This window comes from Hyla sarda, chromosome 3 (assembly GCF_029499605.1).
Source record: "Hyla sarda isolate aHylSar1 chromosome 3, aHylSar1.hap1, whole genome shotgun sequence".
In the NCBI taxonomy this organism is placed as follows: domain Eukaryota; kingdom Metazoa; phylum Chordata; class Amphibia; order Anura; family Hylidae; genus Hyla; species Hyla sarda.
The window spans coordinates 261,010,839-261,036,936 of record NC_079191.1 but is presented as its reverse complement, the minus strand read 5'-3'; the positions used below and the strand labels follow the sequence as shown (position 1 = coordinate 261,036,936).

The following is a 26,098-nucleotide window of genomic DNA, read 5'->3' as shown; positions in this document are numbered from 1 at the left end:
TGAGCTAGAGTCTGTTTTCTAACTCAGTGGTTCCCCAAAAGTGTGCCTACAGCTGTTGTAAAACTACAACTCCCAGCAAGTACGGTCTGTCTGGCATTCTGGGAGTTGTCATTTTGCCACAGCTGAAGGTTTGGGGAGCCCCCCTCCCCCCATGTGAATGTACAGGGCACATTCACATGGGCGGGTTTACAGTGGGTTTCCTTAAAGGAAACTTACTGTGAACCCCTGCCTGTGTGAATGTACCCTAAAAACACTACACTAACAAATGATAAAAAGTAAAACACTACACATTCACCCCCTTACACGTAGCCCCCCCCCAATAAAAATGAAAACGTCTCATACGACAGTGTTTCCTAAACGGCGCCTCCAGCTGTTGCAAAACCACAACTCCCAGTGTTGCCGGAGAGCCATAGACTGTCCTGACAGGCTGGGAGTCTTGCAACAGCTGGAGGCACCCTGTTTGGGAAACACTGCTGTAGGGTTTTGGTGGAGACAAGCCCCATCCTTGTAACCGGTCCGCCCCTATTTCAAATTCCTTATACAGGCCTCAAATGCGCATGGAGCTCTCTCACTTCAGAGCCCTGTCGTATTTCAAGGCAACAGTTTAGGGCCACATATGGGGTATCTCCGTACTCGGGAGAAATTGCGTTACAAATTTTGGGGGGATTTTTCTCCCATTACACTTTGTAGAAATGGTAAATTTGGGGGGGAAAAAATGCACTTTAGTGAAAAATTTTTTTTTCATTTACACATCCGAATTTAACAAAAAGTCGTCAAACACCTGTGGTGTGTTAAGGCTCACCGGACCCCTTGCCGGACCCCTTGTTACATGCCTTGAGGGGTGTAGTTTCCAAAATAGTATGTTATGTTTGTTTTTTGTTTTTTGCTGTTTGGGCACCATAGGGGCTTCCTAAATGTGACATGCCCCCAAAAAACATTTCAGCAAAATTCACTCTCCAAAATCCCATTGTCGCTCCTTTCCTTCTGAGCCCTCTACTGCGCCCGTCGAACACTTGACATACACATATGAGGTATTTCCTTACTCGAGAGAAATTGGGTCACAAATTTTGGGGGCCTTTTTCTCCTATTACCCCTTGTAAAATTTCAAAGACTGGGTCTACAAGAACATGCAAGTGTAAAAAATGAAGATTTTGAATTTTCTCCTTCACTTTGCTGCTATTCCTGTGAAACTAAAGGGTTAACAAACTTACTGAATGCTATTTTGAATACTTTGAGGGGTGCAGTTTTTATAATGGGGTAATTTATGGGTTATTTCTAATATGAAGGCCCTTCATATCCACTTCAAAACTGAACTGGCCCCTAAAAAATTCAGATTTTGAAAATTTTGTGAAAAATTGGAAAATTGCTTCTGAACTTTTAAGCCCTCTGATGTTTTCCAAAATTAAAAACATGTCAACTTTATGATGCAAACATAAAGTAGACATATTGTATTTGTGAATCAATATATCATTTTTTTGGAATGTCTGTTTTCCTTACAAGCAGAGAGCTTCAAAGTTAGAAAAATGCAAAATTTTCAATTTTTTCATAATATTTGGGAATTTTTCACCAAGAAATAATGCAAGTATCGACAAAAATTTACCACTAACATAAAGTAGAATATGTCACGAAAAAAATATCTCGGAATCAGAATGAAAAGTAAAAGCATCCCAGAGTTATTAATGCTTAAAGTGACAGTGGTCAGAATTGCTAAAAATTTTTGCACATCTGACCACTGTCACTTTAAGCAATAATAACTCTGGGCTGCTTTTACTTAAGAATTTGATTCTGAGACTGTTTTTTGTGACATATTCTACTTAATCATAGTGGTAAATTTTTGTCAATACTTACATAATTTCTTGGTGAAAAATTCATGAATTTTTGCATTTTTCTATCTAACTTTGAAGCTCTCTGCTTGTGAGGAAAATAGACATTCCAAATAAATTATATATTATATATTATTATAATATTATATATATTGTATATATTGATTCACATATGCGATAATATTTGCATCATAGAGTTGAAATGTTTTTACTTTTGGAAGACATGAAAGGGCTTCAAAGTTCAGCAGCAATTTTCCAATTTTTACTAAAATTTTCTAAATCGGAATTTTTCAGGGACCAGTTCTGTTTTGAAATGGACTTCATATTAGAAATACCCCATAAATAACCCAAATATAAAAACTGCCCCCATCAAAGTATATAAAATGATATTCTGAATGTTTGTTAACCCTTTAGGTGTTTCATAGGAATAGCAGCAAAGTGAAGGAGAAAATTCAAAATTTCCATTTTTTACATTAACATGTTCCTGTAGACCCAGTTTTTGAATTTTTACAAGGGGTAAAAGGAGAAAATGCCCCCCAAAATGTGTAACCCAATTTCTCTCAAGTAAGGAAATACCTAATATGTGAACAGAAAGTGCTTTGTGGGCGCACTAGAGGGCTCAAAAGCAAAAAGAGCAACAATGGGATTTTGGAGAATTTTGTTGAAATGGTTTTTAGGGGGCATGGCACATTTAGGATGTCCCTATGGTTTCAATACAGCAAAAAATAAAAAAAACAACACATGGCATACTATTTTGGAATCTACACCCCTCAAGGCACGTATGAAGGGGTACAGTGAGCCTTAACACCCCACAGGTGTTTGACGACTTTTCGTTAAATTTGGATGTGTAAATAAAAAAAAAATATTTTCCACTAAAAGGCAGTTTTTTCCCCAAATTTACCATTTTTACAAGAGGTAATAGGAGAAAATGCCCCCCAAAATTTGTAACCCCATTTCTTCTGAGTATGGAAATACCCCAAAGCCCCTATGGTAGATGTAAAGTGCTCTGTGGACGAATTACAATGCACAGAAGAAAAGGAGCTTTTGGAGCATTACATTTTTCATTTTTATGGACCACTGTTCCAAAAATCTGTCAAACACCTGTGGGGTGTAAATGCTCTCTGAACCCCTTATTACATTCTGTTAGGGGTGTAGTTTCAAAATGGGGTCACATACGGGGGTTCACTGTTCTGGCACCATGGGGGCTTTGTAAACACAAATGGCCTTCAATTCCAGCCAAATTATCTCTCTAAAAGCCCAACGGCGCTCCTGCTATTTTTTTTCCTATTACCCCTTGTGAAAATGAAAAATATGGGCTAACACCAGCATTTTAGTGAAAAAATTAAATTTTAATTTTCAACGAAAATTCTTTAAACACCTGTGGGGTATTGAGGCTCACTATACCCCTAGTTACGTTTTGTGAGGGGTTTAGTTTCTAAATTTTTTTTTATGTCAGCCACCCCTATGCAAATCATCTCAAATGTACATGGCGCTCTCACTCCTGAGCCTTGTTGTGCATCCGCAGAACATTTTATGTCCACATATGGGGTATTTCCATACTCCACTTATTACCAAACAGGGTGCCTCCAGCTGTTGAAAAACTCCCAGCATGCCTGGACAGTCAATAGCTGTCAGGCAATACTGGGAGTTGTTGTTTTGCAACATTTTGGAAACAGTGCGGTACCCGATGTTTTTTATTTTTATAGGGGGGAGACTGTGTAGGGGTATGTGTATATGTAGTGTTTTACTTTTTATTTTGTGTAGTGTAGTGTTTTTAGGGTACATTCCCATGGGCGGGGGTTCACAGTGAGTTTCCCGCTGGGAGTTTGAGCTGCAGTGGAAAATTTGCTGCATCTCAAACTACTGAAAAAATACTTGTAAATTTTATTATAATTTAATACATTTTTAAAAAGTCACCATATGTGACTGAAAAGTAATGAGGAAAAGTGCCAAGTACAGTATATAAAGCAACATAATGAGTATGAACAAGAACAACCCTAATACGTAGGTGAGACAAGTGGAAAATGTCCAATCACAATAGCATACAGTATAACAAGTGAGGTGGAATCAATAATTAAAGGCTCTATGGTCTGTAGTGTAAATTAGAGGGGGTACAAACAACCAACCCACTACTTACTCTATAGCTCACTGCTCCATAGTAAATAATATACTACATCCTGAATGGCCACCAAACAATGTAAGGCCTTCGCACTTACCCATGGTCTGCACTTGTCTGCCCAACGTATGTTTCGTCACCCGGACTTTCTTAAGGGACACCACCTTATATACCTCACCAATATGGCGCTGGTTTGCACCGATTTGTGCGTGTTGGCGCATGCGCAGGGCCTTGACCTGGAAAAAGCACAGCACTCCCCGCCGCATCATGGTTGGCGCACGCAGGTCATGGATGCATCACATCCGGACCTGCGTTCACGGGCTTTTGACGCCCGGGGAGTCCGTGCCAGGAATCGGGCCCCGTGCAAGTGCACCGACAAAAATCGGCGCTTAGATGCAGAATACAATGCATTATCAGGTAATTGACCCCGTGTGTACTACTTACCATATGAGACTATGCTGTTGCTAAATAGAGCCTTTAACTACTGCATTACAGATATAAACAATACATATCAATACATTTAATAGTTATATGTTATATGACCATAATATAACAATAATAAAAGATCTAAAAGTGGCAGACATTCTATGAAAATATATATTAGTATATGTCTCAAGTGCTGCCCAACCATGCATTAACCATATAGATGTTAAACATGGCAAGGGTGATAAAAAGAATACCATAATAAATAGAATGACATAATAACCCATAGGGGTATATGTGGCACCATAATTAAACATATAGAGAAGTGTGTGCATAAATTCCTCCCGTTGAAAACTATACTATACTATTGTGATTGGACATTTTCCACTTGTCTCACCTACGTATTAGGGTTGTTCTTGTTCATACTCATTATGTTGCTTTATATACTGTACTTGGCATTTTTCCTCATTACTTTTCAGTCACTTTTTTTTAAAATGTATTAAATTATAATAAAATGTACAAGTATTTTTTCAGTAGCAATTGCACTTTGTTTTCCTTTCTTTTTGGTCAAAGTTAGTTATGTAGCTATACTGACACATTCCTAGATAGATCCTCAGTATGCAGTATAGAATGTGGATTAAAAAATATAAAATAACATTTCAGTGCTGTACCTTTTTGTGTTTAATTATGCATCTCAAACTAGCAGCGAAAAACTCGCTGTAAACCCCTGCCGTGTGATTGTACCCAGGGCAAACCTCCAGCTGTTGCAAAACTACATCTTCCAGCATGCCCTTTGGCTGGGGGTTGTAGTTATGCAACAGGTGAAGGCACACTGGTTGCAAAACACTGAGAGTTTGTTATTTAACTCAGTTTTTCCAAACCTGTGTGCCTCCAGCTGTTGCAAAACTACAATTCCCAGCATGTATGGTCTGTCAGTGCATGCTGGGAGTTGGGAAACACTGAGCTAGGAAACAGACAATGGCCCTCTTTTACTTAGAAAATCGGGTTGTAAGTCTATCTTGCTTTCTTACCCGATTGCTTTTTTCCCCTGGTATTTATTATTATGTTGCATCTTGTTTGTCGCACGTGGGTTTTGTTGGTTTTGGTTTCCAACTCCTCTGAGTTGTCGGGAAAAAATCCACAACAATTCAACAAATTTGGGTTGGAAACCTTTATAAATACGTGGGAAAGCTCAGAAATGTTGGGTTACGCCCCTTTTTCGGGTTTGGGAGAATCCACATCGGGTCCATCGGGAAAAAATGTTGCATCGTGTCGCAGACTGGCGCACAATGTCTGCGACATGTCGCAGACAAAGATGCGCCAAAAAAACCTGACAAAACAAGTCGGGTTTAGAATAGTAAATGAGGGCCAATGTTTCCCAACTAGTGTGCCTCCAGTTGTTGCAAAACTACAACTCCCAGCATGCCCAGATAGCCGAAGGGCATGCTGGGAGTTGTAGTTTTGCAACAACTGGAGGAGAACAGTTTGGAGACCACTGTGTAGTGGTATCCAAACTGTAGCCCTCCAGATGTTACAAAGCTTCAATTCCAAGCATGCTCAGACTGCCCAGGCATGCTGGAAGTTGAAGTTTGGCAACATGAGAAGGGCCAGATGTTACAGAACTACAACTCCCAGCATGCTTGGACTGTCTGGGCATGCTGAGAGTTGTAGATTTGCTACATGGGAAAGAGCACAGATTGCAGTCCACTGTCAGTGGTCTCAAAACTGTGGCCCTCCAGATGTCGCAAAATTACAACTCCCAGCATGCTCGAACAACAAAAGGCTGTCTGGGCAGCTGGGAGTTGTAGTTTTGAAACTCCTAGAGGCAGCAATGAAGATCACTTTACACCGATCTTTTCTGCTGCCTCTGATGCTGACACAACCGCTGTCTTCTCCACTTGCCTGCCACCTCCACTTGTGCCTGCCACCGGTCCCCAGTCACCACTAGTGTTGCTCACGAATATTCGCAATTCGAATATTATTCGCGAATATCGCATATTCGCGAATTCGCGAATTTCGCGAATATAGCGCTATATATTCGTAATTACGAATATTCTTCTTTTTTTTTTTTTTTTTCACAGTACACCTCACAGTGATCATCCCTCTCTGCTTCCAGCTTGTGTGGTGTAAAGAAGGCTGTAATACTACTGTGTGAGACTGTCGTGCGAAAATTCGCATATGCGAAAATTAGCATATGCTAATGTTCGCATATGCGAATATTCACATATGTTAATTTTCGCGTACGCGAATATTCGCAATTGCGAAAATAAAACAAGAATATAACGAATATGCGAATATTCGCGAATATATGACGAATATTCGTCCATATATTCGCGAATATTCGCGAATTCGAATATGGCCTATGCCGCTCAACACTAGTCACCACTGCTGCGCCGGTCCCAGGAATGTGCCACAGTCTCCCCGCAGCTCTTGGGATCCTCTTATCCCGCTCTGCCCAACTTCTAGGGGCGGGCAGAGTGGGGGAAATTAACTTTAACCCCCCAGTCAGCTGAGACATTGTGATTGGTCCACAGGGACCAATCACAGTGTTCGCTGAACAGGACCATCCACAGATGGTTCTGGGGGGGTTGCAGAAGTTGTCCCCGGCTGGTAACAGTGGGACTTCTGCCAGTTAATCCATGTGATACTGCACATCGCCGGGTTAGCTGAATGACTTATATAAACGTCATGAGGCGCAAACTACCAGCATAACCTGAAGTTTATATAACTCATTCTGCCGGAAGGAGTTAACCTGTTGTTAAAACAAACTGAAATCCTGTCAAGCTACTTAGATCAAAGAGATTACTCAGGATCTGCTTCAATTGTTATAGACCAGGGTGCTAATGTGAAAAAAGTCTAATTTACTGAGAAATTTTGTAAAAGATGCTTTGAGGTGAGGTGACTGAATAAAGGTAATTTTAATGATGCAATGGGGCAGATTTGCTTGAAAAATACTAATAAGCAGCACAATATAAAGATCTCTCTTTCTTTCTGACCAATATTATACAATCTGCTTCAGTTTAATAACCAACATAGGAATGTGTCAGGGTTTTATCCACTACTGTTCTACATTGACGCTACAAGTAAACAGGTCACTGTTTTATAAAAGAGTAACTCTCTCATCTTCTGCTGTTGTCATTTCAGGCTCACAGGCTTCAGTGATGTCGCACCTGCTGGGGAACGCCCACATTCTCCTGCCAGGAGCTCACACAATATGAGCAAGGGGAAAGGTATGGTACACAGCTTTTTAAAGATCGGAAAACTTTTTAAAGGGTAACTCTCATCAAAAAAACTTTTGATATATTATAGATTAATGTATGCAGAATAACTTCACAATTGCATGTTATTAAAAAATATGCTTCTTTCTATTTAATTTTCCACTTTGAAGAAATGACCACTAGGGGTCTCCCTACCAGTCCTGGCAGCAAGCATTTCAGACTCATGCTGAAGTCCTAAACACTACGAGCTGCCATTCTGCTTTGTTCACAAAGGAGAACACTCAGAGCTGCCAGCCTGCTTTGTTCACAGCCTGTTTGGCTGTGAACAAAGCAGGCTGGCAGCTCTGAGTGTTTAGGACTCCAGCATAAGTCAGAAATGCTTGCTGACAGGACTGATCAGGAAAAATACAAGAGAAAGAAGCATATTTTTCATTAACATGCTATTGGAAAGTTATTCAACATTCATTAATCTAAAATATATCAAAAGTTTATTTGATGAGGGTACCCTTTAAGGACAGGAGGGGTGTTAGAAGTAGTTAGGGAATATAATCTGAGTTAGTTTAGAAAAAATGGTCTGATGACAGGTTCTCTTTAAATTAGGACTAAAGCTGGAATAAAACACAGATCTTAAAGTGAATTTCCTTGAAGTTGGCAACTTTCATAGTTTGCATCTGTTTTGTGTGTCTGTATTGTACTTACGTTGCAGAATCCGGTAATATCATCACATGAGTCAGAGTGACCAAAACATCGACATGGCTCACAATTCCCACCAAAGAGGGTGCCATTAACCCGTCTGTGTCCTGGAGAACAGGACTGCAAAGGAGAAAGATTTAGTTACAGACTAATATTGTGCAAAAATTTTAGTTAAACTATTCCTCTATCTAGTGATAAATGTGCATGCTGTGCGTTCCGACTGACCTTACCATCCCCTTTCAATGGAAGGCTAAATGGAGCATAAGCTTCAGCTCTCTTCTGAGGTAGCAAAGAAAGGAAGAAAAAAGAAAGAGGAGGTAGAAAGAGTATATTGGAAAGAATGTTAAAGAATAAGAAAATAATTTAAAAGAATCAGATATCCAGCACAAAACTTTTTTAGATTGTATGCTAATCTTAGTCAGGAGGACTAATAATTTTTGAGATATTTGGTTATATTAGTAAATTATCTTATTATAGAAGTATGAGTATTCAAGTAAAAATCAGCTTATCTAGACCCAAATGTTTTGTATCGTGTTAAAGTGGTTGTGCAGCGCCATTAACTTTCGATCCCCTATCACTGCCATTCCCATGTTCCCTGGGTCTCAACTGGTCTCCACTTCCTGGTCCCTTCTTAAAAAACAGGAAATGCCCACTCAGTCTACCACTGGCTGCGCCAGTAACCCACCAGTGGGAATTTCCTGTGTATCAACATGGAACCAGGAAGTAGAGTTAAAGGGGTACGCTGGTGGAAAACAATTTATTTTAAATCAACTGCTGACAGAAAGACAGATTTGTAAATTACTTCTATAAAAAAAAATCTTAATCCTTCCAGTACTTATCAGCTGCTGTTTACAACAGAGAAAGTCAGCAGAGAGCACTGTGGTCAGATAGAAAAGAAATTAAAACATAAAAGATCTTTGTCTGTAGTATACAGCAACTGATAAGTATTGGAAAGATTAAGATTTTTTAACAGAAGTAATTTACAAATCTTTATAACTTTCTGGCACCAGTTGATTTAAAATAAATAGCTTTCCACCGGAGCACCCCTTTAATGGGGATCTAGTGAGCGTCAAAACAGCTGCAGCAGGAAAAATACATGTGTGTGCTTCTTAACTGTACTTTGTTAAGACACCCTTCATTTTAACATAACATGTAGAGTGAAAATTATTTGTAGACTGTAATAAAAAAAAAAAGAAAACACACAATTCTACAACTTTTGTGGGATTTCGTTTTTACACTGTTTATTGTGCAGGACATCTGACAATCTTTATTCTGTGAATTTACAGCAATACCAAATGTATGTAATATTTCCTATGTTTGACTCCGTATAAAAGACGTAAACTTGAAAAAAAAATGCTTAGAATCATTACTTGTAGCTGGAATAGCACCCTACTGTTGTCAATGGAACTTATTGATCACTTTTTATTACATTTTGTCTGGGATATGACAAAAAATAAGTTATTTCTGCATTTGTTTTTTTTTTTTTTTTTTTGTTTCTGCTCCTCAATGTGCGGAATCAATAACATAATATTTTAATAGTATAGACATTTTTGCATATGGTGATACCAAATATGTTTATTTCTTTATAGCTTAGACTTTAGTTTAGATTAGAAAAATGGGAAGGGGGGGGGGATTTTAATTACTCTTAATGTTCTAAATATAACATTTAAAAAAAAAATATATATATATATATAAAGTCCCAAAATAATGCAGCACTACTTATCCAATCCAGCAAACAATGGTGGTGCCAGCGTCCAAAAAAAAGACTTGATCAAGGTCCTCCATAGACAAAAACCAAAAACAGGCGCAGCACTCTCTCTGAGAGTGCTGCGCCTGTTTTTGGTTTTTATATATATATATATATATATATATATATATATATATATATATATACATATGTATTTCCCTGTCATCTGCCAGCACATTGATGGGGGTAACTCCACCCCTGTGAGTTTGCAGGACCTTAGGGGAATTTTAATAATAAACAACCTGAGTAACAAGAGCCTCCCCCCCCCCACCCCACAAGGGGATATAAGGCTCCCTGTAACCACAGTTTTTTATGTCCTGTGAGCAGGACTATAGGACTCACTCAGCTCTGCTGTGTGTTTTTGGCACACTCCTTGCTGTTAGAGCTGGGGGCAGCATTGCTGCACGTGACACTATGCCTTTTATCTGTCTCCGGCTTGGGCGGGATGTGTGCCACTTCTGTACAGGGAATTCTCCTGTATTACTTCTCGCTGCAGTCATGATGGTTTTACTCGCTCCCCTGCATGTATATAAGCATGTGCTGGGGGATATATCTGCTGTTATATGGAGTGACTTCATGTAGAGGATCATCTGACTGGCGGATCACCTGACTGCGGGATCACCTGACTGATCAGCTGACTATGATCAACTGACTGATCAGCTGACTGCCAGCTCTCTACTGGATAAAGATAAGCTGTTGCTCCTGCTATATTCTTTTTTTAATAGATAGACTATAGATATTTCATGTATTTTATATGTATGTTATATGTATATTACATTTTTATTATTATTGTTATTACTATTATTATAATTTTTTAGCCTCTGTCAGGAGAGGCTTATGTCTGTCTTCCTCCTGGCCTCTATATAAGGAGGCTGGATCAGTCTATAGATATGTCATGTATAATATATGTATATTGCATTATTATTATTTTTAGCCTCTGTCAGGAGAGGCTTCTATCTGCTTCCTCCTGGCCTCTATATAAGGAGGCGTTCAGACTATAGATATGTCATGCATGTTGTACTGCATTATTATTATTATTATCATTATTATTATTATTATTATTATTATTATTATTATTATTATTATTATCATGTCTCTCTCAGGAGAGGCTTATGTCTGTTCATCCTGGCCTCTATATAAGGAGGTTGGTTCAGACTATATATATGTCATGTATATTATTATTATTATTATTTATTAGCCTCTCAGGAGAGGCTTATGTCTGTTCCTCCTAGCCTCTTTATAAGGATGCTGGATTGATCTCATTTTTCAAGTAGCTGATTGTTACTGGTACTGCAGGTCTGTTTCTGCGATGCACTATTTTTGTTTCACTGTGTTTGTTGCTGTAGAATGTGGCTTTATCCTCCATCTTACGATTTATTTTTCTTCAGGATTTTATTGTAGATTCAGAATCAATTTTTTCCTCTGTGGATTCGAAGAGATCTGGGAGCAAAGCCTCTGCTAAAAGAAGACACCTACTGTGCAAAATGGTGACAATCCGCTGCCTGATGACAGTGACTACACAACTTGTCTGTTATACCGACCTATCCCTCCGACCTCTGAAGAGACAACTATTAAAGGAGTAGTCCAGTGGTGACTCAGTGGTGAGCAACTTATCCCCCATCCTAAGGATAGGGGATAAGTTGCAGATCGCGGGGGTCCGACCGCTGGGGCCCCCTGCGATCTCCTGTACGGAGCACCGACAGCCCGCGGGAAGGGGGCGTGTCGACCTCCGCACGAGGTGGCGGCCGACACGCCCCCTCAATACAACTCTATGGCAGAGCCGAAGCGCTGCCTTCGGCAATCTCCGGCTCTGCCATAGAGATGTATTGAGGGGGCGTGTCAGCCGCCGCTTCGTGCGGGGGTCGACACCCACTATCTAGGCGGAGAGCCTGGCCCCCGTACAGAGAGATCGCAGGGGGCCCCAGCGGTCGGACCCCCCGCGATCTCAAACTTATCCCCTATCCTTAGGATAGGGGATACGTTTTTCACCACTGGACTACCCCTTTAAGGACATGTATATTTGGGTCAAAAAACTCTATTTCTGTCTCATCTCGACTATGATTCCCCAGAGTTAAGATAGATAATATTTCCTTCTGGAAAGACTTGAAAAATGAATTCAGCTAGTGCAGACCGAGGGTCAGGCTCCATCCACTTCTATGGGCCTGAGGCCTTTACGTGGGTAGATGGCCTAACCAGATTTATAAGGCTAAGCTAAAAAAGCTTGAAAGACTCTGGTGGTCTCCTAAAGTCGATATGGCAATTGTTAAAAGGGATACTCCACTGGAAAAAAATTTAGATTTGTAGGTTACTTCTATTAAAAAATCTTAATCCTTCCAGTACTTTTCAGCTGCTGTTCTGATCCACAGGAAGTTATTTTCTTATTGAGTTGCCTTTCTGTCTGACCACAGTGCTCTCTGCTGACACCTCTGTCCATTTTAGGAACTGTCCAGAGCAGGATAGATTTTCTATGGGGATTTGCTCTTACTCTGGACAGTTCCTAAAATAGACAGATGTGTCAACAGAGAGCACTGTGGTCAGACAGAAAGGAAATTCAATAAGAAAATAACTTCCTGTGGATCATAGCAGCAGCTGATAAGTACTCGCAGGACCCAGGGGTCACAGGATGGATTCTGCCGGACAGGGCAGCTAGGGTAAAGGGGTGCCCTGACTTGGCGCTTAGATTTGAGGCCAAAAACTTAAATACTGGTTTTAATCATACCAAATAATTTTGTTTTTCACATTCTAAGAGTCCTCTGGATGTTTTTTGTTACGCAAATTAGCAAACCTTTCTTAAATTCTGTTTTCATATTGTGGGATATTTAGTGCAGATAAATGGAGATAAAAAATTTTCTTTTCTTTTTTTTTTTTTTTTTTAACACAAGACCACAACACAACAAAACATGAAAAAACGGTAGTGTCTGAAGGCTTCTGAATGCATCGTAGATAAGGAGAGATGCAACACAGAAACAGCACCTTCTCTATTTTAACAGGAATCTAATTTTCTGTTTAGAGTAATCAGCAAGTATAGTGCTGCTCAGTGCTCAGAAGCAGGGATTGATCTGATCTGTACATTCAGCTGACCTAGTAGATTATATAGTTGTCCCATTGTTAGAGATTAGGGATTACTGGACACTCACAGAAAAGTGTACAAAACTCACTTATTGTACATGGGTAAAAACCTGCAGGAAGATAGCTCATAATGAAATACACAAAGTTTACTGCAAAAACATCTCAGCATAAAAATTGGGGCCCATTCATAAATTATGATTAAAACTTACTTCACAAGAAGTACCACTATATCCAGGAGGGCACTGACATATCTCCACATCAAAAGCTGTGCGTCCGCCGAGCGCTAATTTTTCAGCTACTTCAAGGGTTACAGAACTTAACCTAAAACGTAACAGTCAAAAGAACAGTGATCAGTAAGGATGAATTCACACTTGTTTTGAAGGCTCACCTGCGAGACTCTAAAAGTCATTCAATCAAAATTGACAGCAAGAACAATGCTGCATGCATTTTAAATCCACCATGCTAGAAGCCTAATGCACCCTGTTACAAGTAAATATGCCAATTGTTTGCCACTGGCACCCATTATATAATGTAAAACAGCTTATATGACACAAATATATAAAAAGCCTAAGTAAACGTATGTCTTTTTTCAACCATACTAACTATGTAACTATGTAACCAGTTCTAGGTGATCTGGAATTAAGGTATTATCTCTATAATGTCTCTAGTGATAAATTGTGTAAAATTATCCCCTATCAACAGGATATGGGATAATTATCTGGTCATGAGGGTCAGACTGATGGGGCTCTCATGTTTTTAAGAATGTGGACCCAAATTTTTCATTTGAATGGAATGGTGGAAAGGGCATATGTCAACGTTCCATTCATTCTCTATAGGAGCAGCAGAAACAGCAGAACACTTCCATGGACAATGGATGGAGCTGTGATGTCCATGCGCGTCCCACCATTCCATTCTAACAGTGGTCTTGGGTTTCTGTGATCACTGGGGGCTCCAGTGGTCAACTCGCAGCAATCAGATAGTTATCTTCTGTCCTGTGGATAGGGCTTAACGCCCTAACTTTACAGGATGGGAAATCCCTTTTTATGACATAGAACGTACAGGTATCCCCTGACGTCCTGGCACTTAAGGACCAAGGGCATACCTGTACGCCCATGGGAATTCCGGTCCCTGTAGACCCCGGATACCTGCTGAGATCCCCCCCTTGTCAATTATGACCAGCGAATCACAGCTCTTCCAGGCTGACCGGGTCTCTGATGACCTGATCACCTGGAAAATAGGAGACAGCCCCGATCATCCTAAAGGATAGGAGTGAGGTGGCAGGGGTGCCACCTCCTCCTATCCCCTGCAAATGGCCAGTCAGGACTGACCGGCGAATCGCAGGGCAGGGGCAGGGGGGTGAAAGTTCAGATCCCCCGCTCTGCTGTCCCTGGAAGTCCGGGCAGAGTGGGGGAAGATGACGACGACGGTTGGGGAGGCCATTGACTGGGGGGTCGGGACCGGTGGCAGTTACCTAAGATCACGTGGAGACCGGCGGCAGAAAGGAGGCAGCAGGCAGGCGGAGGCAGAGGCGGCGGTGTCAGAGGCAGCAGTGAAAATCGCTGTAAAGTGATCTTCACTGCTGCTTCTAGAAATTTCAAAACTACAACTCCCAGCATGCCCAGACAGCCTTCGGCTGTCTGAGCATGCTTGGAGTTGTAATTTTGCAAAATCTGGAGGGCCACAGTTTGGGGACCACTGTTCAGTGGTTTCCTAGCTGTGCCCTTCCAGATGTCCAGGCATGCTGGGAGTTATGTCTGTAACAACTGGCCCTTCAGATGTTGCCGAACTACAACTCCCAGCATACCTGGGCAATCTGGGCATGCTTGGAGTTGAAGTTTTACAACATCGGGAGGGCTACAGTGTGGACACCGCTACACGGTGATCTCCAAACTGTTCTCCTCCAGTTGTGGCATAGCTAAAGCTCCCAACATGCCCTTCGGATGTCTGGGCATGCTGGTAGTTGTAGTTTTGCAACATATGGAGGCACACGGGTTTGTTACTTAACTCAGTGTTTCCCAACCCGTGTGCCTCCAGATGTTTCATAACTACAACCCCTGACGAAGCCCAAACGCGAAACGTGCATTTGGGTGTTGGTGCTTGGTGTTCCTGGCCTTTGGGTATATGACAGGTAGTCCTTTTAGGTATTACCCATCTTGGGTCCCTATTTATGTTTGTTATATTGCATTGCTGCTCCCTATGTTACATCAATGTATGTTAGATATTATATCTATTGTTACGATATCATGAAGTGTGCAGCCATGCCAGTCTTACATTATGTATGTTCTTGACTGAATGCCTATATCGCCCATACCAGGTCCACTGGCACTTGTTGTCTCCTGCGTAAGGTCATCCTCTGCCTTTTACTATTTTTAAATTGTTTGTTTTTTATTGTCTAATAAAGATTGTTATACTTTTTGAAATAATATTAGTATTGTGGGTCTCTTTGTTTTTGGTTATATATCGGTACCCCCGGGACCTACATACGGCACGTATTGTTTTGCCGTTTTGTTGTTTGGCTAGAAATAACTACAACCCCCAGCATGCACAGACAGCCAAAGTGCATGCTGGAAGTTGTAATAGTATGCATCCAGCTGTTGCATAACTACAAGTCTCAGCATGCCCTTCAGCTGTCACTGCATGCTGAGAGTTTTAGTTTTTGCAACAGCTGAAGGCACACCGGTTGCGAAACATAGAGTTTGTTACCTAACTCAGTGTTTATCAACCAGTGTGCCTCCAGCTGTTGCAAACTACAACTCCCAGCATGCACTGATAGACCGTACATGCTGGGAGTTGTAGTTTTGCAACAGCTGGGGGCACACTGGAAGCGAAACACTGAGTTAAGAAACAAACTCAGTTTTTTGTAACCAGTGTGCCTCCAGCTGTTGCATAACTACAACCCCCAGCATGCACGGACAGCCAAAGGCATGCTGTAAGATGTAGTTTTGCAACAGCTAGAGCCCCCCCCCCCCCACCATGTGAATGTACAGGGTACATTCACACGGGCAGGGCTTTACAGGGAGTTTGTCACTGCAAGTTTGAGATGCAGCACATTTTCCACTGCAGCTCAAACTCCCAGCGGAAAACTCGCTGTGAACCTCCGCCAGTGTGATTGTACCCTAAAAACACTACACTACCCAAAATAAAAGGTAAAACACTACATATAAACATACCCCTACACAGTTCCCTCCCCCGCCCCCCCCCCCCCCAATAAAAATGAAAAACGTATGGTATGGTACTGTATATGGTATTACAGGCAAGTGTGATTCTTGCATCCAGGTCCATCCCTATGCAAATCTATAATTTAGACCTCAAATGCGCATGGCGCTCTCTCACTTCGGAGCCCTGTCGTATTTCAAGGCAACAGTTTAGTGCCACATATGGGGTATTTCCGTACTTGGGAGAAATTGCCTCCCAATTTTTGGTGGGCTTTTTCTCCATTTACTCCTAATGAAAATGTTAAGTTGGGGTCTACTCCCCTCAAGGAACATTACAAGAGGTATAGTGGTACAGGTTTTGAATTTTTTTTGTTAAAGTTGGACGTGAAAATGAAAAATTTGTATTTTTTCACTAAAATGCTGTCACCCCAAATGTTTCATTTCCACAAGGGTTAATAGGAAAAAATCTCCCCAAAATTTGTAACACCACATGTGGAGGTAAAGTGCTCAATGTGCCTCGAATTGAAGGCCATGTGCATTTACAAAGCCCCCATGGTGCCAGAACAGTGGACCCCCCCCCCACATGTGACCCCATTTTGGAAACTACACCCCTCAAAGAATGTAACAAGGGGTGCAGTGAGCTTTTACGCCCCACAGGTGTCTGACCAATTTTTGGAACAGTGGTCCGTGAAAATGAAAATTAAATTTTTCATTTGCACAGCCCATTGTTCCAAAGATCTGTCAAACAACAGTGGGGTGTAAATGCTCACTGCACCCCTTGTTACATTCCGTGAAGGGTGTAGATTAAGAAATATGGTCAAATGTGGGGGGTCCACTGTTCTGGTAGCATGGCGGCTTTGCAAGCGCACATGGTCCCCGATTTTCATTGCAAACAAATTCTCTCTCCAAAAGCCCAATGGCGCTCCTTCTCTTCTGAGCATTGTAGTTCGCCCACAGAGCACTTTACATCCACATATGGGGTATTTCCATACTCAGAAGAAATGGGGATAAAACATTTTGGAGGCTTTTTCTCCTATTACCCCTTGTGAAAATGAAAAATTTGGGATAACACCAGCATTTTAGTGAAAAAATATATTTTTTTATTTTCACATCCAACTTTAGCAGAAATTTGTCAAACACCTGTGGGGTGTAAAGGCTCACTATAACCCTTGTTATGTTCCTTGATGGATGTTGTCTTCCAAATAGTGTGCCATGTGGGACTTTTTTTTTTGCTGTTCTGGCACCATAAGTGCTTCATAAATGTGACATGCCGCCCAAAAAAATTTCAACTAAATTCACCCGCAGAGCACTTTACATCCACACATGGGGTATTTCCATACTCATAATAAATGGGGTTACAAATTTTGGGGGTGAATTTTCTTCTATTATCTCTTGTAAAAATGGTAAATTTGGGGGAAAAAATGCATTTTAGTGGAAAAAAATTTAATTTACACATCCGACTAACAAAAAGTTGTCAAACACCTGTGCGGTGTAAAGGTTCACTGTACCCCTTGTTATGTGCCTTGAGGGGTGTGGTTTCCAGAATAGTATGCCATGTGTTTTTTTTTTTTTTTTTTTGCTGTTCTGGCACCATAGGGGCTTCCTAAATGCGACATGCCCCCCAAAAACCATTTCAGCAAAATTAGCTTTCAAAAAGCCAAATGTGGCTCCTTCTCTTCTGAGCATTGTAGTGCGCGCACACAGCACTTTACATCCACACATGGGCTATTTCCACACTCATAATAAATGGGGTTACAATTTTTCGGGGGACATTTTCTCCTATTACCTCTTGTAAAAATGATAAATTTGGGGGAAAAATGCATTTAAGTGAAAAAAAAGAGGAAAAGTTGTCAAACACATGTGAGGTGTTTAGGCTCACTGGACCCCTTGTTATGTGCCATGAGGGGTGTAGTTTCCAAAATAGTATGCCATGTGTTTTTTTTTTGCTGTTATGAAGCCATAGGGGCTTCCTAATTGCAACATGCCCCCCAAAAACCCTTTCAGCAAAATTCACTATCCAAAATCCCATTGTCGCTCCTTCCCTTCTGAGCCAACATAAAGTAGACATATTGTATATGTGAATCAATATATAATTTATTTGGTATGTCTATTTTCCTTACAAGCAGAGAGCTTAAAAGTTAGAAAAATGCAAAATGTTCTATTTTTTCATGAAATTTTTGAATTTGTCGCCAAGAAAGTATCAACGAAAATTTACCAATCTGTTAAAGTAGTAAGTTAAAGTTATCAGCTGCTGTATACTACAGAGGAAGTTGAATAATTATTTTCTTTCTGACCACAGTTCTCTCTGCAGACACCTCTGTCCATATCAGGAACTGTCCAGAGCAGGAGAAGTTTGCTATGGGGATTTGTTCCTGTTCTTGACAGTCCCTGACATGGACAGAGGTGTCATCAGAGAGCACTGTGGTCAGACCAAAAAGAACAACTCAGCTTCCTCTGTAGTATGAGTAGCTGATAAGTACTGGAAGGATTAGGCTTTATTTTTAATAGAAGTATTTACAAATCTGTTTAACTTTCTTTCACCAGTTGATTTGAAAAATCCCCGGAGTAGTCCTTAACCCCTTAAGGACTCTGGGTTTTTCCATTTTTGCATAATTCTTTCAATTTTGCACCTGAAAATCCAAATGATGGCTTATTTTTTGCGCCACCAATTCTACTTTGTAATGACATCAGTCATTATACCCAAAAATCTACGGCAAAACAGAAAATCATTGTGAAACAAAATTTAAGAAAAACCGCCATTTTGGATCTTTTGGGGGCTTCCGCTTCCACACAGTACATTTTCAGTAAAAATGACACCTTCTCTTTATTCCGTAGGTCCATACGATTAAAATGATACTCTATTTATATAGGTTTGATTTTGTCTTACTTCTGGGAAAAATCATAACTACATGCAGCAAAATTTTTATACCCCTTAAGGATGGAGGGTTTTTCATTTTTTTGAATTTTTATTTTTTCCTCATCACCTTCTAAAAATAATAACACTTTAAATTTTGCACCTTAAAATCCATATAATGGCTTATTTTTAGCGCCACCAATTCTACTTTGTGATGACATCAGTCATTTTACCCCAAAATCTATGGTGAAACGGATACAAAAATAATTGTGCAACAAAATGGAAGAAAAAATGCCATTTTGTAAATTTTGGGGGCTTCCGTTTCTACGCAGTACATTTTTCAGTAAAAATTATACATTATCTTTATTCTGTAGGTCCATTCGGTTAAAATGATATACTACTTATATAGGTTTGATTTTGACGTACTTCTGAAAAAAATCCTAACTACATGCAGGAAAATTTAAATGTTTAAAATTGTCCTATTCTGACCCCTATAACTTTTTTATTTCTCCATGTACGGGGCAGTATGAGCGGTCATTTTTGCACTGTGATCTGAAGTTTTTAGCGGTAACATTTTAGTTTTGATCGGTTTCTTTGAGCGCTTTTTATTCATTTTTTATGGTATAAAAAGTGACCAAATATACGCTATCTTGGAATTTGCGCGTACGCCATTGACCGTGCGGTTTAATGAATGATTTATTTTTATAGTTCGGACATTTACGCACGTGGCAATACCACATATGTTTATTTATATTTTTATTTACACAGTTTTTTTTTATTGGGAAAAGGGGGGTGATTCAAACTTTTATTAGGGAAGGGGTTAAATGATCTTTATTAACTTTTTTTTTTCTTTTTTGCAATGTTATAGCCCCCATAGGGAACTATAACATGCAGTACATTGATTCAATACACTGATCACTGCCATTGCATTCAAAGGCAGGGATCAGTGTTATCGGCGATTGATTGCTCAAGCCTGGATTTCAGGCTTGGAGCAATCAATCGCCATTTGGACGCACAGGAGGCAGGTAAGGCACGCTTCTGCTGTGTCCTAGCTGATCGGGACATTGAGATTTTACAGAGATGGTCCCGATCAGCCCGACTGAGCTGCCGGGAAGCTTTTACTTTCACTTTAGACGCGGCGATCAACTTTGATCGCCGAGTCTAAAGAGTTAATGCCGGACATTAGCCCGATCGGCGATGTCCGGCATTAGCCACGGGTCCTGGTTGCTTATAGCAACCGGGACCCACCGGGTATGATGCATGCTCACCTGCCTCATACCTCAGGAGACGCTTATGGTCGTTCATAAACGTCCATATGCGTCAAGGGGTTAAAATTGTCATCTTCTGACCCCTACAACTTTTTAATTTTTTTTGCATACAGGGCGGTATGAGGGCTCAATTTTTTGCACCGTCATCTGAAGTTTTTAGCCATACCATTTTTGTATTGATCAGGCTTTTTGATCACTTTTTATTCATTTTTTCATTATATAAAAAGTGACCAAAATATGCTATTTTGAATTTGGAATTTTTTTTGCGAGTACGCCATTGACTGTGCGGTTTAATTAATTATATATTTTTATAATTTGGTCATTTCTGCACGTGGCGATACCACATATGTTTATTTTTATTTACACAGTTTTTTTTATGAGAAAAGGGGGGTGATTCAAACTTTTATTAGGGGAGGAGTTAAATGATCTTTATTAACTCTTTTTTTTTCACTTTTTTTTTCTTGCAATGTTATAGCCCCCATAGGGGGCTATAACAATGCACACACTGATATTTTACATTGATCATTGTTATCCCATAGGATAACATTGATCAATGATTCTGCCGCTTGACTGCTCATGCCTGGATCTCAGGCATGGAGCAGTCATTCGGCGATCGGACATGCAGGAGGAAGGTAGGGACCCTCGTGTCCTACAGCTGTTCGGGACGCCGTTATTCCGGTTCCGAATAGCCCACTAAGCTACTCGGGAGTAGTTCACTTTCACTTTAGACTCTGCGATCAACTTTGAACACCGCATCTAAAGGCTTAATAGCGCACGGCACCACGATCAGTGTCGCGTGCTATTAGCCACTGGTCCTGGCTGTTGTTAGAGGCCGGTCCCGACCAGCTATGACGCAGGGCCATGCCATTTTTGTATTTTTATTTTTTCCTCTATGCTTTTTAAAAAACATATCTGTTTGCTATGTCCAGCTGCATACCCATTTAAGGGATTGTTTTTTGTGCAACCTTCAGCAGACATTTAAATTGATCAAACTCCGCTCAGGGCATTATTGTACATTAAGGACCAGGGCACCAGGACAAACATTTATGTCCCATGTCCATAAGAGGTTAATTATCAAATATACTGTAAGAATGTTGTCTTTTTTTTTTTTTTTTTTATAGATTTTGCAAGTAAATATCAGCCTATCTTTTTTACATGTATTGAACTATACTGAAAAGTGTGGTCAACTATGCTTTTTAATATAAGGGGGATTTTGCAAAACAAAAATGCAATGTACCACGTAATGTACATTTTTTACTTTCTAATACTCAGATTTATATGCAATAAGAATAGACTGCTTTTATAGCTTGCCTATTTATTACATACTTGGTTTAATCGAACAAATGTTAGAAAAGCTTCTGGAAAACCAGAGCATCTTTAACAGAGCAATTGCAAACAGCCAAAATATCACAAAATGCAACCCATAAAATCAAATGACAGAACTCTGTTGGTTTACTTTCATGCATAGCTGGACAGAGACAGGCTATATTGTTGGTTGGGAATGAACAGTCATGCCACGTTAAATGTCCCATCTGTCCTGCATATTAGAAAGCAATAAAAGGACAGGTTCCCCAGAATGCTGTCATCTGCCCAGATTACAAACCTGACTTCCTTTTTCTTCTTTTCCATTTTTATCAATTCTCTTCCTAAACATTTGATATAGAACATTAGATACCTTGTTCAGTTTCTACTTTTTTTTTCTTTTTATAGAACGCAGCATGATAGTAAGACATAATATACATGGACTCTGCTGCATACCTGAAGAAATGTTAAATGACACTATTCTTCCCCAAAAAATTTTTGTACTTTTTTGTCCTGTTTATCTACAGAACAATAGGTTTAAACGGGTACTGTCAGAATTAAAAACCTTTTAGAGGTTATACATCTTGGTAAAACAATTGTTACGCCGAGCGCTCCGGGTCCCTGCTCCTCCCCGGAGCGCTCACGGCGTCTCTCTCCCTGCAGCGCCCCGGTCAGACCCGCTGACCGGGAGCGCTGTACTGACATTGCCGGCGGGGATGCGATTCGCATAGCGGGACGCGCCCGCCCGCGAATCGCATCCCAAGTCACTTACCCGTCCCGGTCCCCGGCTGTCATGTGCTGGCGCGCGCGGCTCCGCTCTCTAGGGCGCGCGCGCGCCAGCTCTCTGAGACTTAAAGGGCCAGTGCATCAATGATTGGTGCCTGGCCCAATTAGCTTAATTAGCTTCCACCTGCTCCCTGGCTATATCTACTCACTTCCCCTGCACTCCCTTGCCGGATCTTGTTGCCTTGTGCCATTGAAAGCGTTTAGTGTTGTCCAAGCCTGTGTTACCTGATCTCCTGCTATCCATATTGACTACGAACCTTGCCGCCTGCCCCAACCTTCTGCTACGTCTGACCTTGCCTCTGCCTAGTCCTTCTGTCCCATGCCTTCTCAGCAGTCAGCGAGGTTGAGCCGTTGCTAGTGGATACGACCTGGTTGCTACTGCCGCAGCAAGACCATCCCGCTTTGCGGCGGGCTCTGGTGAACACCAGTAGCCTCTTAGAACTGGTCCACCAGCACGGTCCACGCCAATCCCTCGCTGACACAGTGGATCCACAACCTGTAAGCCGAATCGTGACAGTAGATCCGGCCATGGATCCCGCTGAGGTGCCGCTGCCAAGTCTCGCTGACCTTACCACGGTGGTCGCTCAGCAATCACAGCAAATTGCCCAACAAGGACAGCAGCTGTCGCAGTTGACCGCCACGTTACAGCAACTTCTGCCTCTGCTACAGCAGCAACCATCTCCTCCGCCAGCTCCTGCACCTCCTCCGCAGCGAGTGGCTGCTCCTAGCCTCCGCTTGTCTCTGCCAGACAAATTTGATGGGGACTCTAGACTCTGCCGTGGATTTTTGTCTCAATGTTCCCTGCATATGGAGATGTTGTCGGACTTGTTTCCTACAGAACGGTCTAAGGTGAGCCTTCTTTCAGGAAAGGCCTTGTCTTGGGCCACACCGCTCTGGGACCGCAATGATCCTGCCACAGCCACAGTCCAGTCCTTCTTCGCTGAAGTCCGTAGTGTCTTCGAGGAACCAGCCCGAGCTTCTTCTGCCGAGACTGCCCTGCTGAACCTGGTCCAGGGTAATTCTTCAGTAGGCGAGTACGCCATCCAATTTCGTACTCTTGCTTCCGAATTATCTTGGAATAACGAGGCTCTCTGCGCGACCTTTAAAAAAGGCCTATCCAGTAACATCAAGGATGTGCTGGCCGCACGAGAGATTCCTGCCAACCTGCAAGAACTTATCCATTTGGCCACCCGCATTGACATGCGTTTTTCTGAGAGACATCAGGAGCTCCGCCAGGAAAAAGACTTAGATCTCTGGGCACCTCTCCCACAGTATCCTTTGCAATCTACGCCTGGGCCTCCCGCCGAGGAGGCCATGCAAGTGGATTGGTCTCGCCTGACCCAGGAAGAGAGGAATCGCCGTAGGGAAGAAAATTTTTGTCTGTACTGTGCCAGTACCGAGCATTTCTTGGTGGATTGCCCTATTCGTCCTTCACGTCTAGGAAACGCACGCACGCACCCAGCTCACGTGGGTGTGGCATCTCTTGGTTCAAAGTCTGCTTCTCCACGTCTCACGGTGCCCGTGCGGATTTCTCCTTCTGCTAACTCCTCCCTCTCAGCCGTGGCCTGCTTGGACTCTGGTGCCTCTGGGAATTTTATTCTGGATTCTTTGGTGAATAAATTCTGCATCCCGGTGACCCGTCTCGTCAAGCCGCTCTACATTTCCGCGGTCAACGGAGTTAGATTGGATTGCACCGTGCGTTACCGCACAAAACCCCTCTTAATGTGCATTGGACCCCATCACGAATTGATTGAATTTTTTGTCCTTCCCAACTGCACCTCTGAGGTCCTCCTCGGTCTGCCATGGCTCCAGCTTCATTCTCCCACCCTTGACTGGACCACCGGGGAGATCAAGAACTGGGACTCTGCTTGCCATAAGAAATGCCTCTCCCCCCCTCCCAGTCCCGTCAGGCAAGCCTCAGTGCCTCCTCATGGCCCCCGTCCTGGTGACACACTGCCCCGTGCCAAGCTTCACCCTCTGCGCTCCCTCACCATTCCCACTCCTGCTGTACTGCCTGCCTTTGAGGAAACCCTCCATTCACTCCCGGTGTCCTCGTCCTAGGTAAAGCAGTTGTCGGACAAAAAAAGGGGGAGACCTAAGGGGGGGGTACTGTTACGCCGAGCGCTCCGGGTCCCTGCTCCTCCCCGGAGTGCTCACGGCGTCTCTCTCCCTGCAGCGCCCCGGTCAGACCCGCTGACCGGGAGCGCTGCACTGACATTGCCGGCGGGGATGCGATTCGCATAGCGGGACGCGCCCGCCCGCGAATCGCATCCCAAGTCACTTACCCGTCCCGGTCCCCGGCTGTCATGTGCTGGCGCGCGCGGCTCCGCTCTCTAGGGCGCGCGCGCCAGCTCTCTGAGACTTAAAGGGCCAGTGCACCAATGATTGGTGCCTGGCCCAATTAGCTTAATTAGCTTCCACCTGCTCTCTGGCTATATCTACTCACTTCCCTTGCACTCCCTTGCCGGATCTTGTTGCCTTGTGCCAGTGAAAGCGTTTAGTGTTGTCCAAGCCTGTGTTACCTGATCTCCTGCTATCCATATTGACTACGAACCTTGCCGCCTGCCCCGACCTTCTGCTACGTCTGACCTTGCCTCTGCCTAGTCCTTCTGTCCCACGCCTTCTCAGCAGTCAGCGAGGTTGAGCCGTTGCTAGTGGATACGACCTGGTTGCTACTGCCGCAGCAAGACCATCCCGCTTTGCGGCGGGCTCTGGTGAACACCAGTAGCCTCTTAGAACCGGTCCACCAGCACGGTCCACGCCAATCCCTCGCTGACACAGTGGATCCACAACCTGTAAGCCGAATCGTGACAACAATCTTTCTAATGTACATCATGAAAATATTTTTCTCCTTTTTTATAGAAATTGTGGCTTATGAAAAAAAAAAAAAAAAAAAGACCACTATGGATCCCCATACCATCCAAAATATACAGGAATTGTGTTCAACTGCAGTATCATCTTTGTTCCAGCTGAAGCACAGACATCGACAAAGTCCAATAAGTGAGGGTTGGTCTAGCACTCCTCAGTGCTCATTCCTGTCCTGTCTATCAGACTCCTGTCTCTGAAAACAGAGTGGAGGGGCTTACAGAGCAACCTGCAGTGATTTGATGAAGAGACCAAGCACGGAGGAAGTGAATGCATGGTGAGTGAGGGCGGGCTCAATGATAGCCTCGCAAATGACCCTTCCTGAGCAGTTGATGTCAGAATGTGTGAGCAGCAGAACAGAGGGATTTGTGTGCTAAATACAGAGGCCAGACACATAGAAAAAAATGTAAAGCTTCTACATGACCTATTGAGTAGCATATATAAGCATTATTTTTTCTGTGATATGATTGGTACAGTATAACAAATTTTATGTCAGGACAAGGGTAGGGGCATTTTGTCCAAATTTCATCCTTGGCCCTGCCCCTGCCAACTGAGCAACGGTCCCTTCCTATCTAAATGCAAGGTAGAGGAATAAGAAAGACATAAGGCTCAAATTTGGCTAATCAGAGTCAGTACTAGGCTGTCATGTCAACGTCCAAATCAGCACACAGGGGGATGGTCAAAAATAGGTCCAAGGGTCAAGTCCTGGAGAAACACATGTAAGTCCAAATCACAAGCCAGAAGTTGTATCTGGGAAGCAGGCAAGGTATCTGAAGCAC

The 26,098-nt window shown here is 42.2% G+C and overlaps 1 protein-coding gene across 2 annotated transcripts in view; it reads right to left on the bottom strand.

Moving 5' to 3' along the window:
- Positions 1-26,098, bottom strand: part of LAMA2 (laminin subunit alpha 2) — a 943,701-nt gene that overhangs the window by 401,186 nt on the left and 516,417 nt on the right. For both annotated transcript variants that reach the window (XM_056566521.1, XM_056566522.1), the window contains 2 exons: positions 13,299-13,410; positions 8,280-8,393 (listed from right to left, as the gene is read on the bottom strand). In XM_056566521.1, the coding sequence (XP_056422496.1) occupies positions 8,280-8,393; positions 13,299-13,410 (226 nt within the window). The remainder of the gene's footprint in view (positions 1-8,279; positions 8,394-13,298; positions 13,411-26,098) is intronic.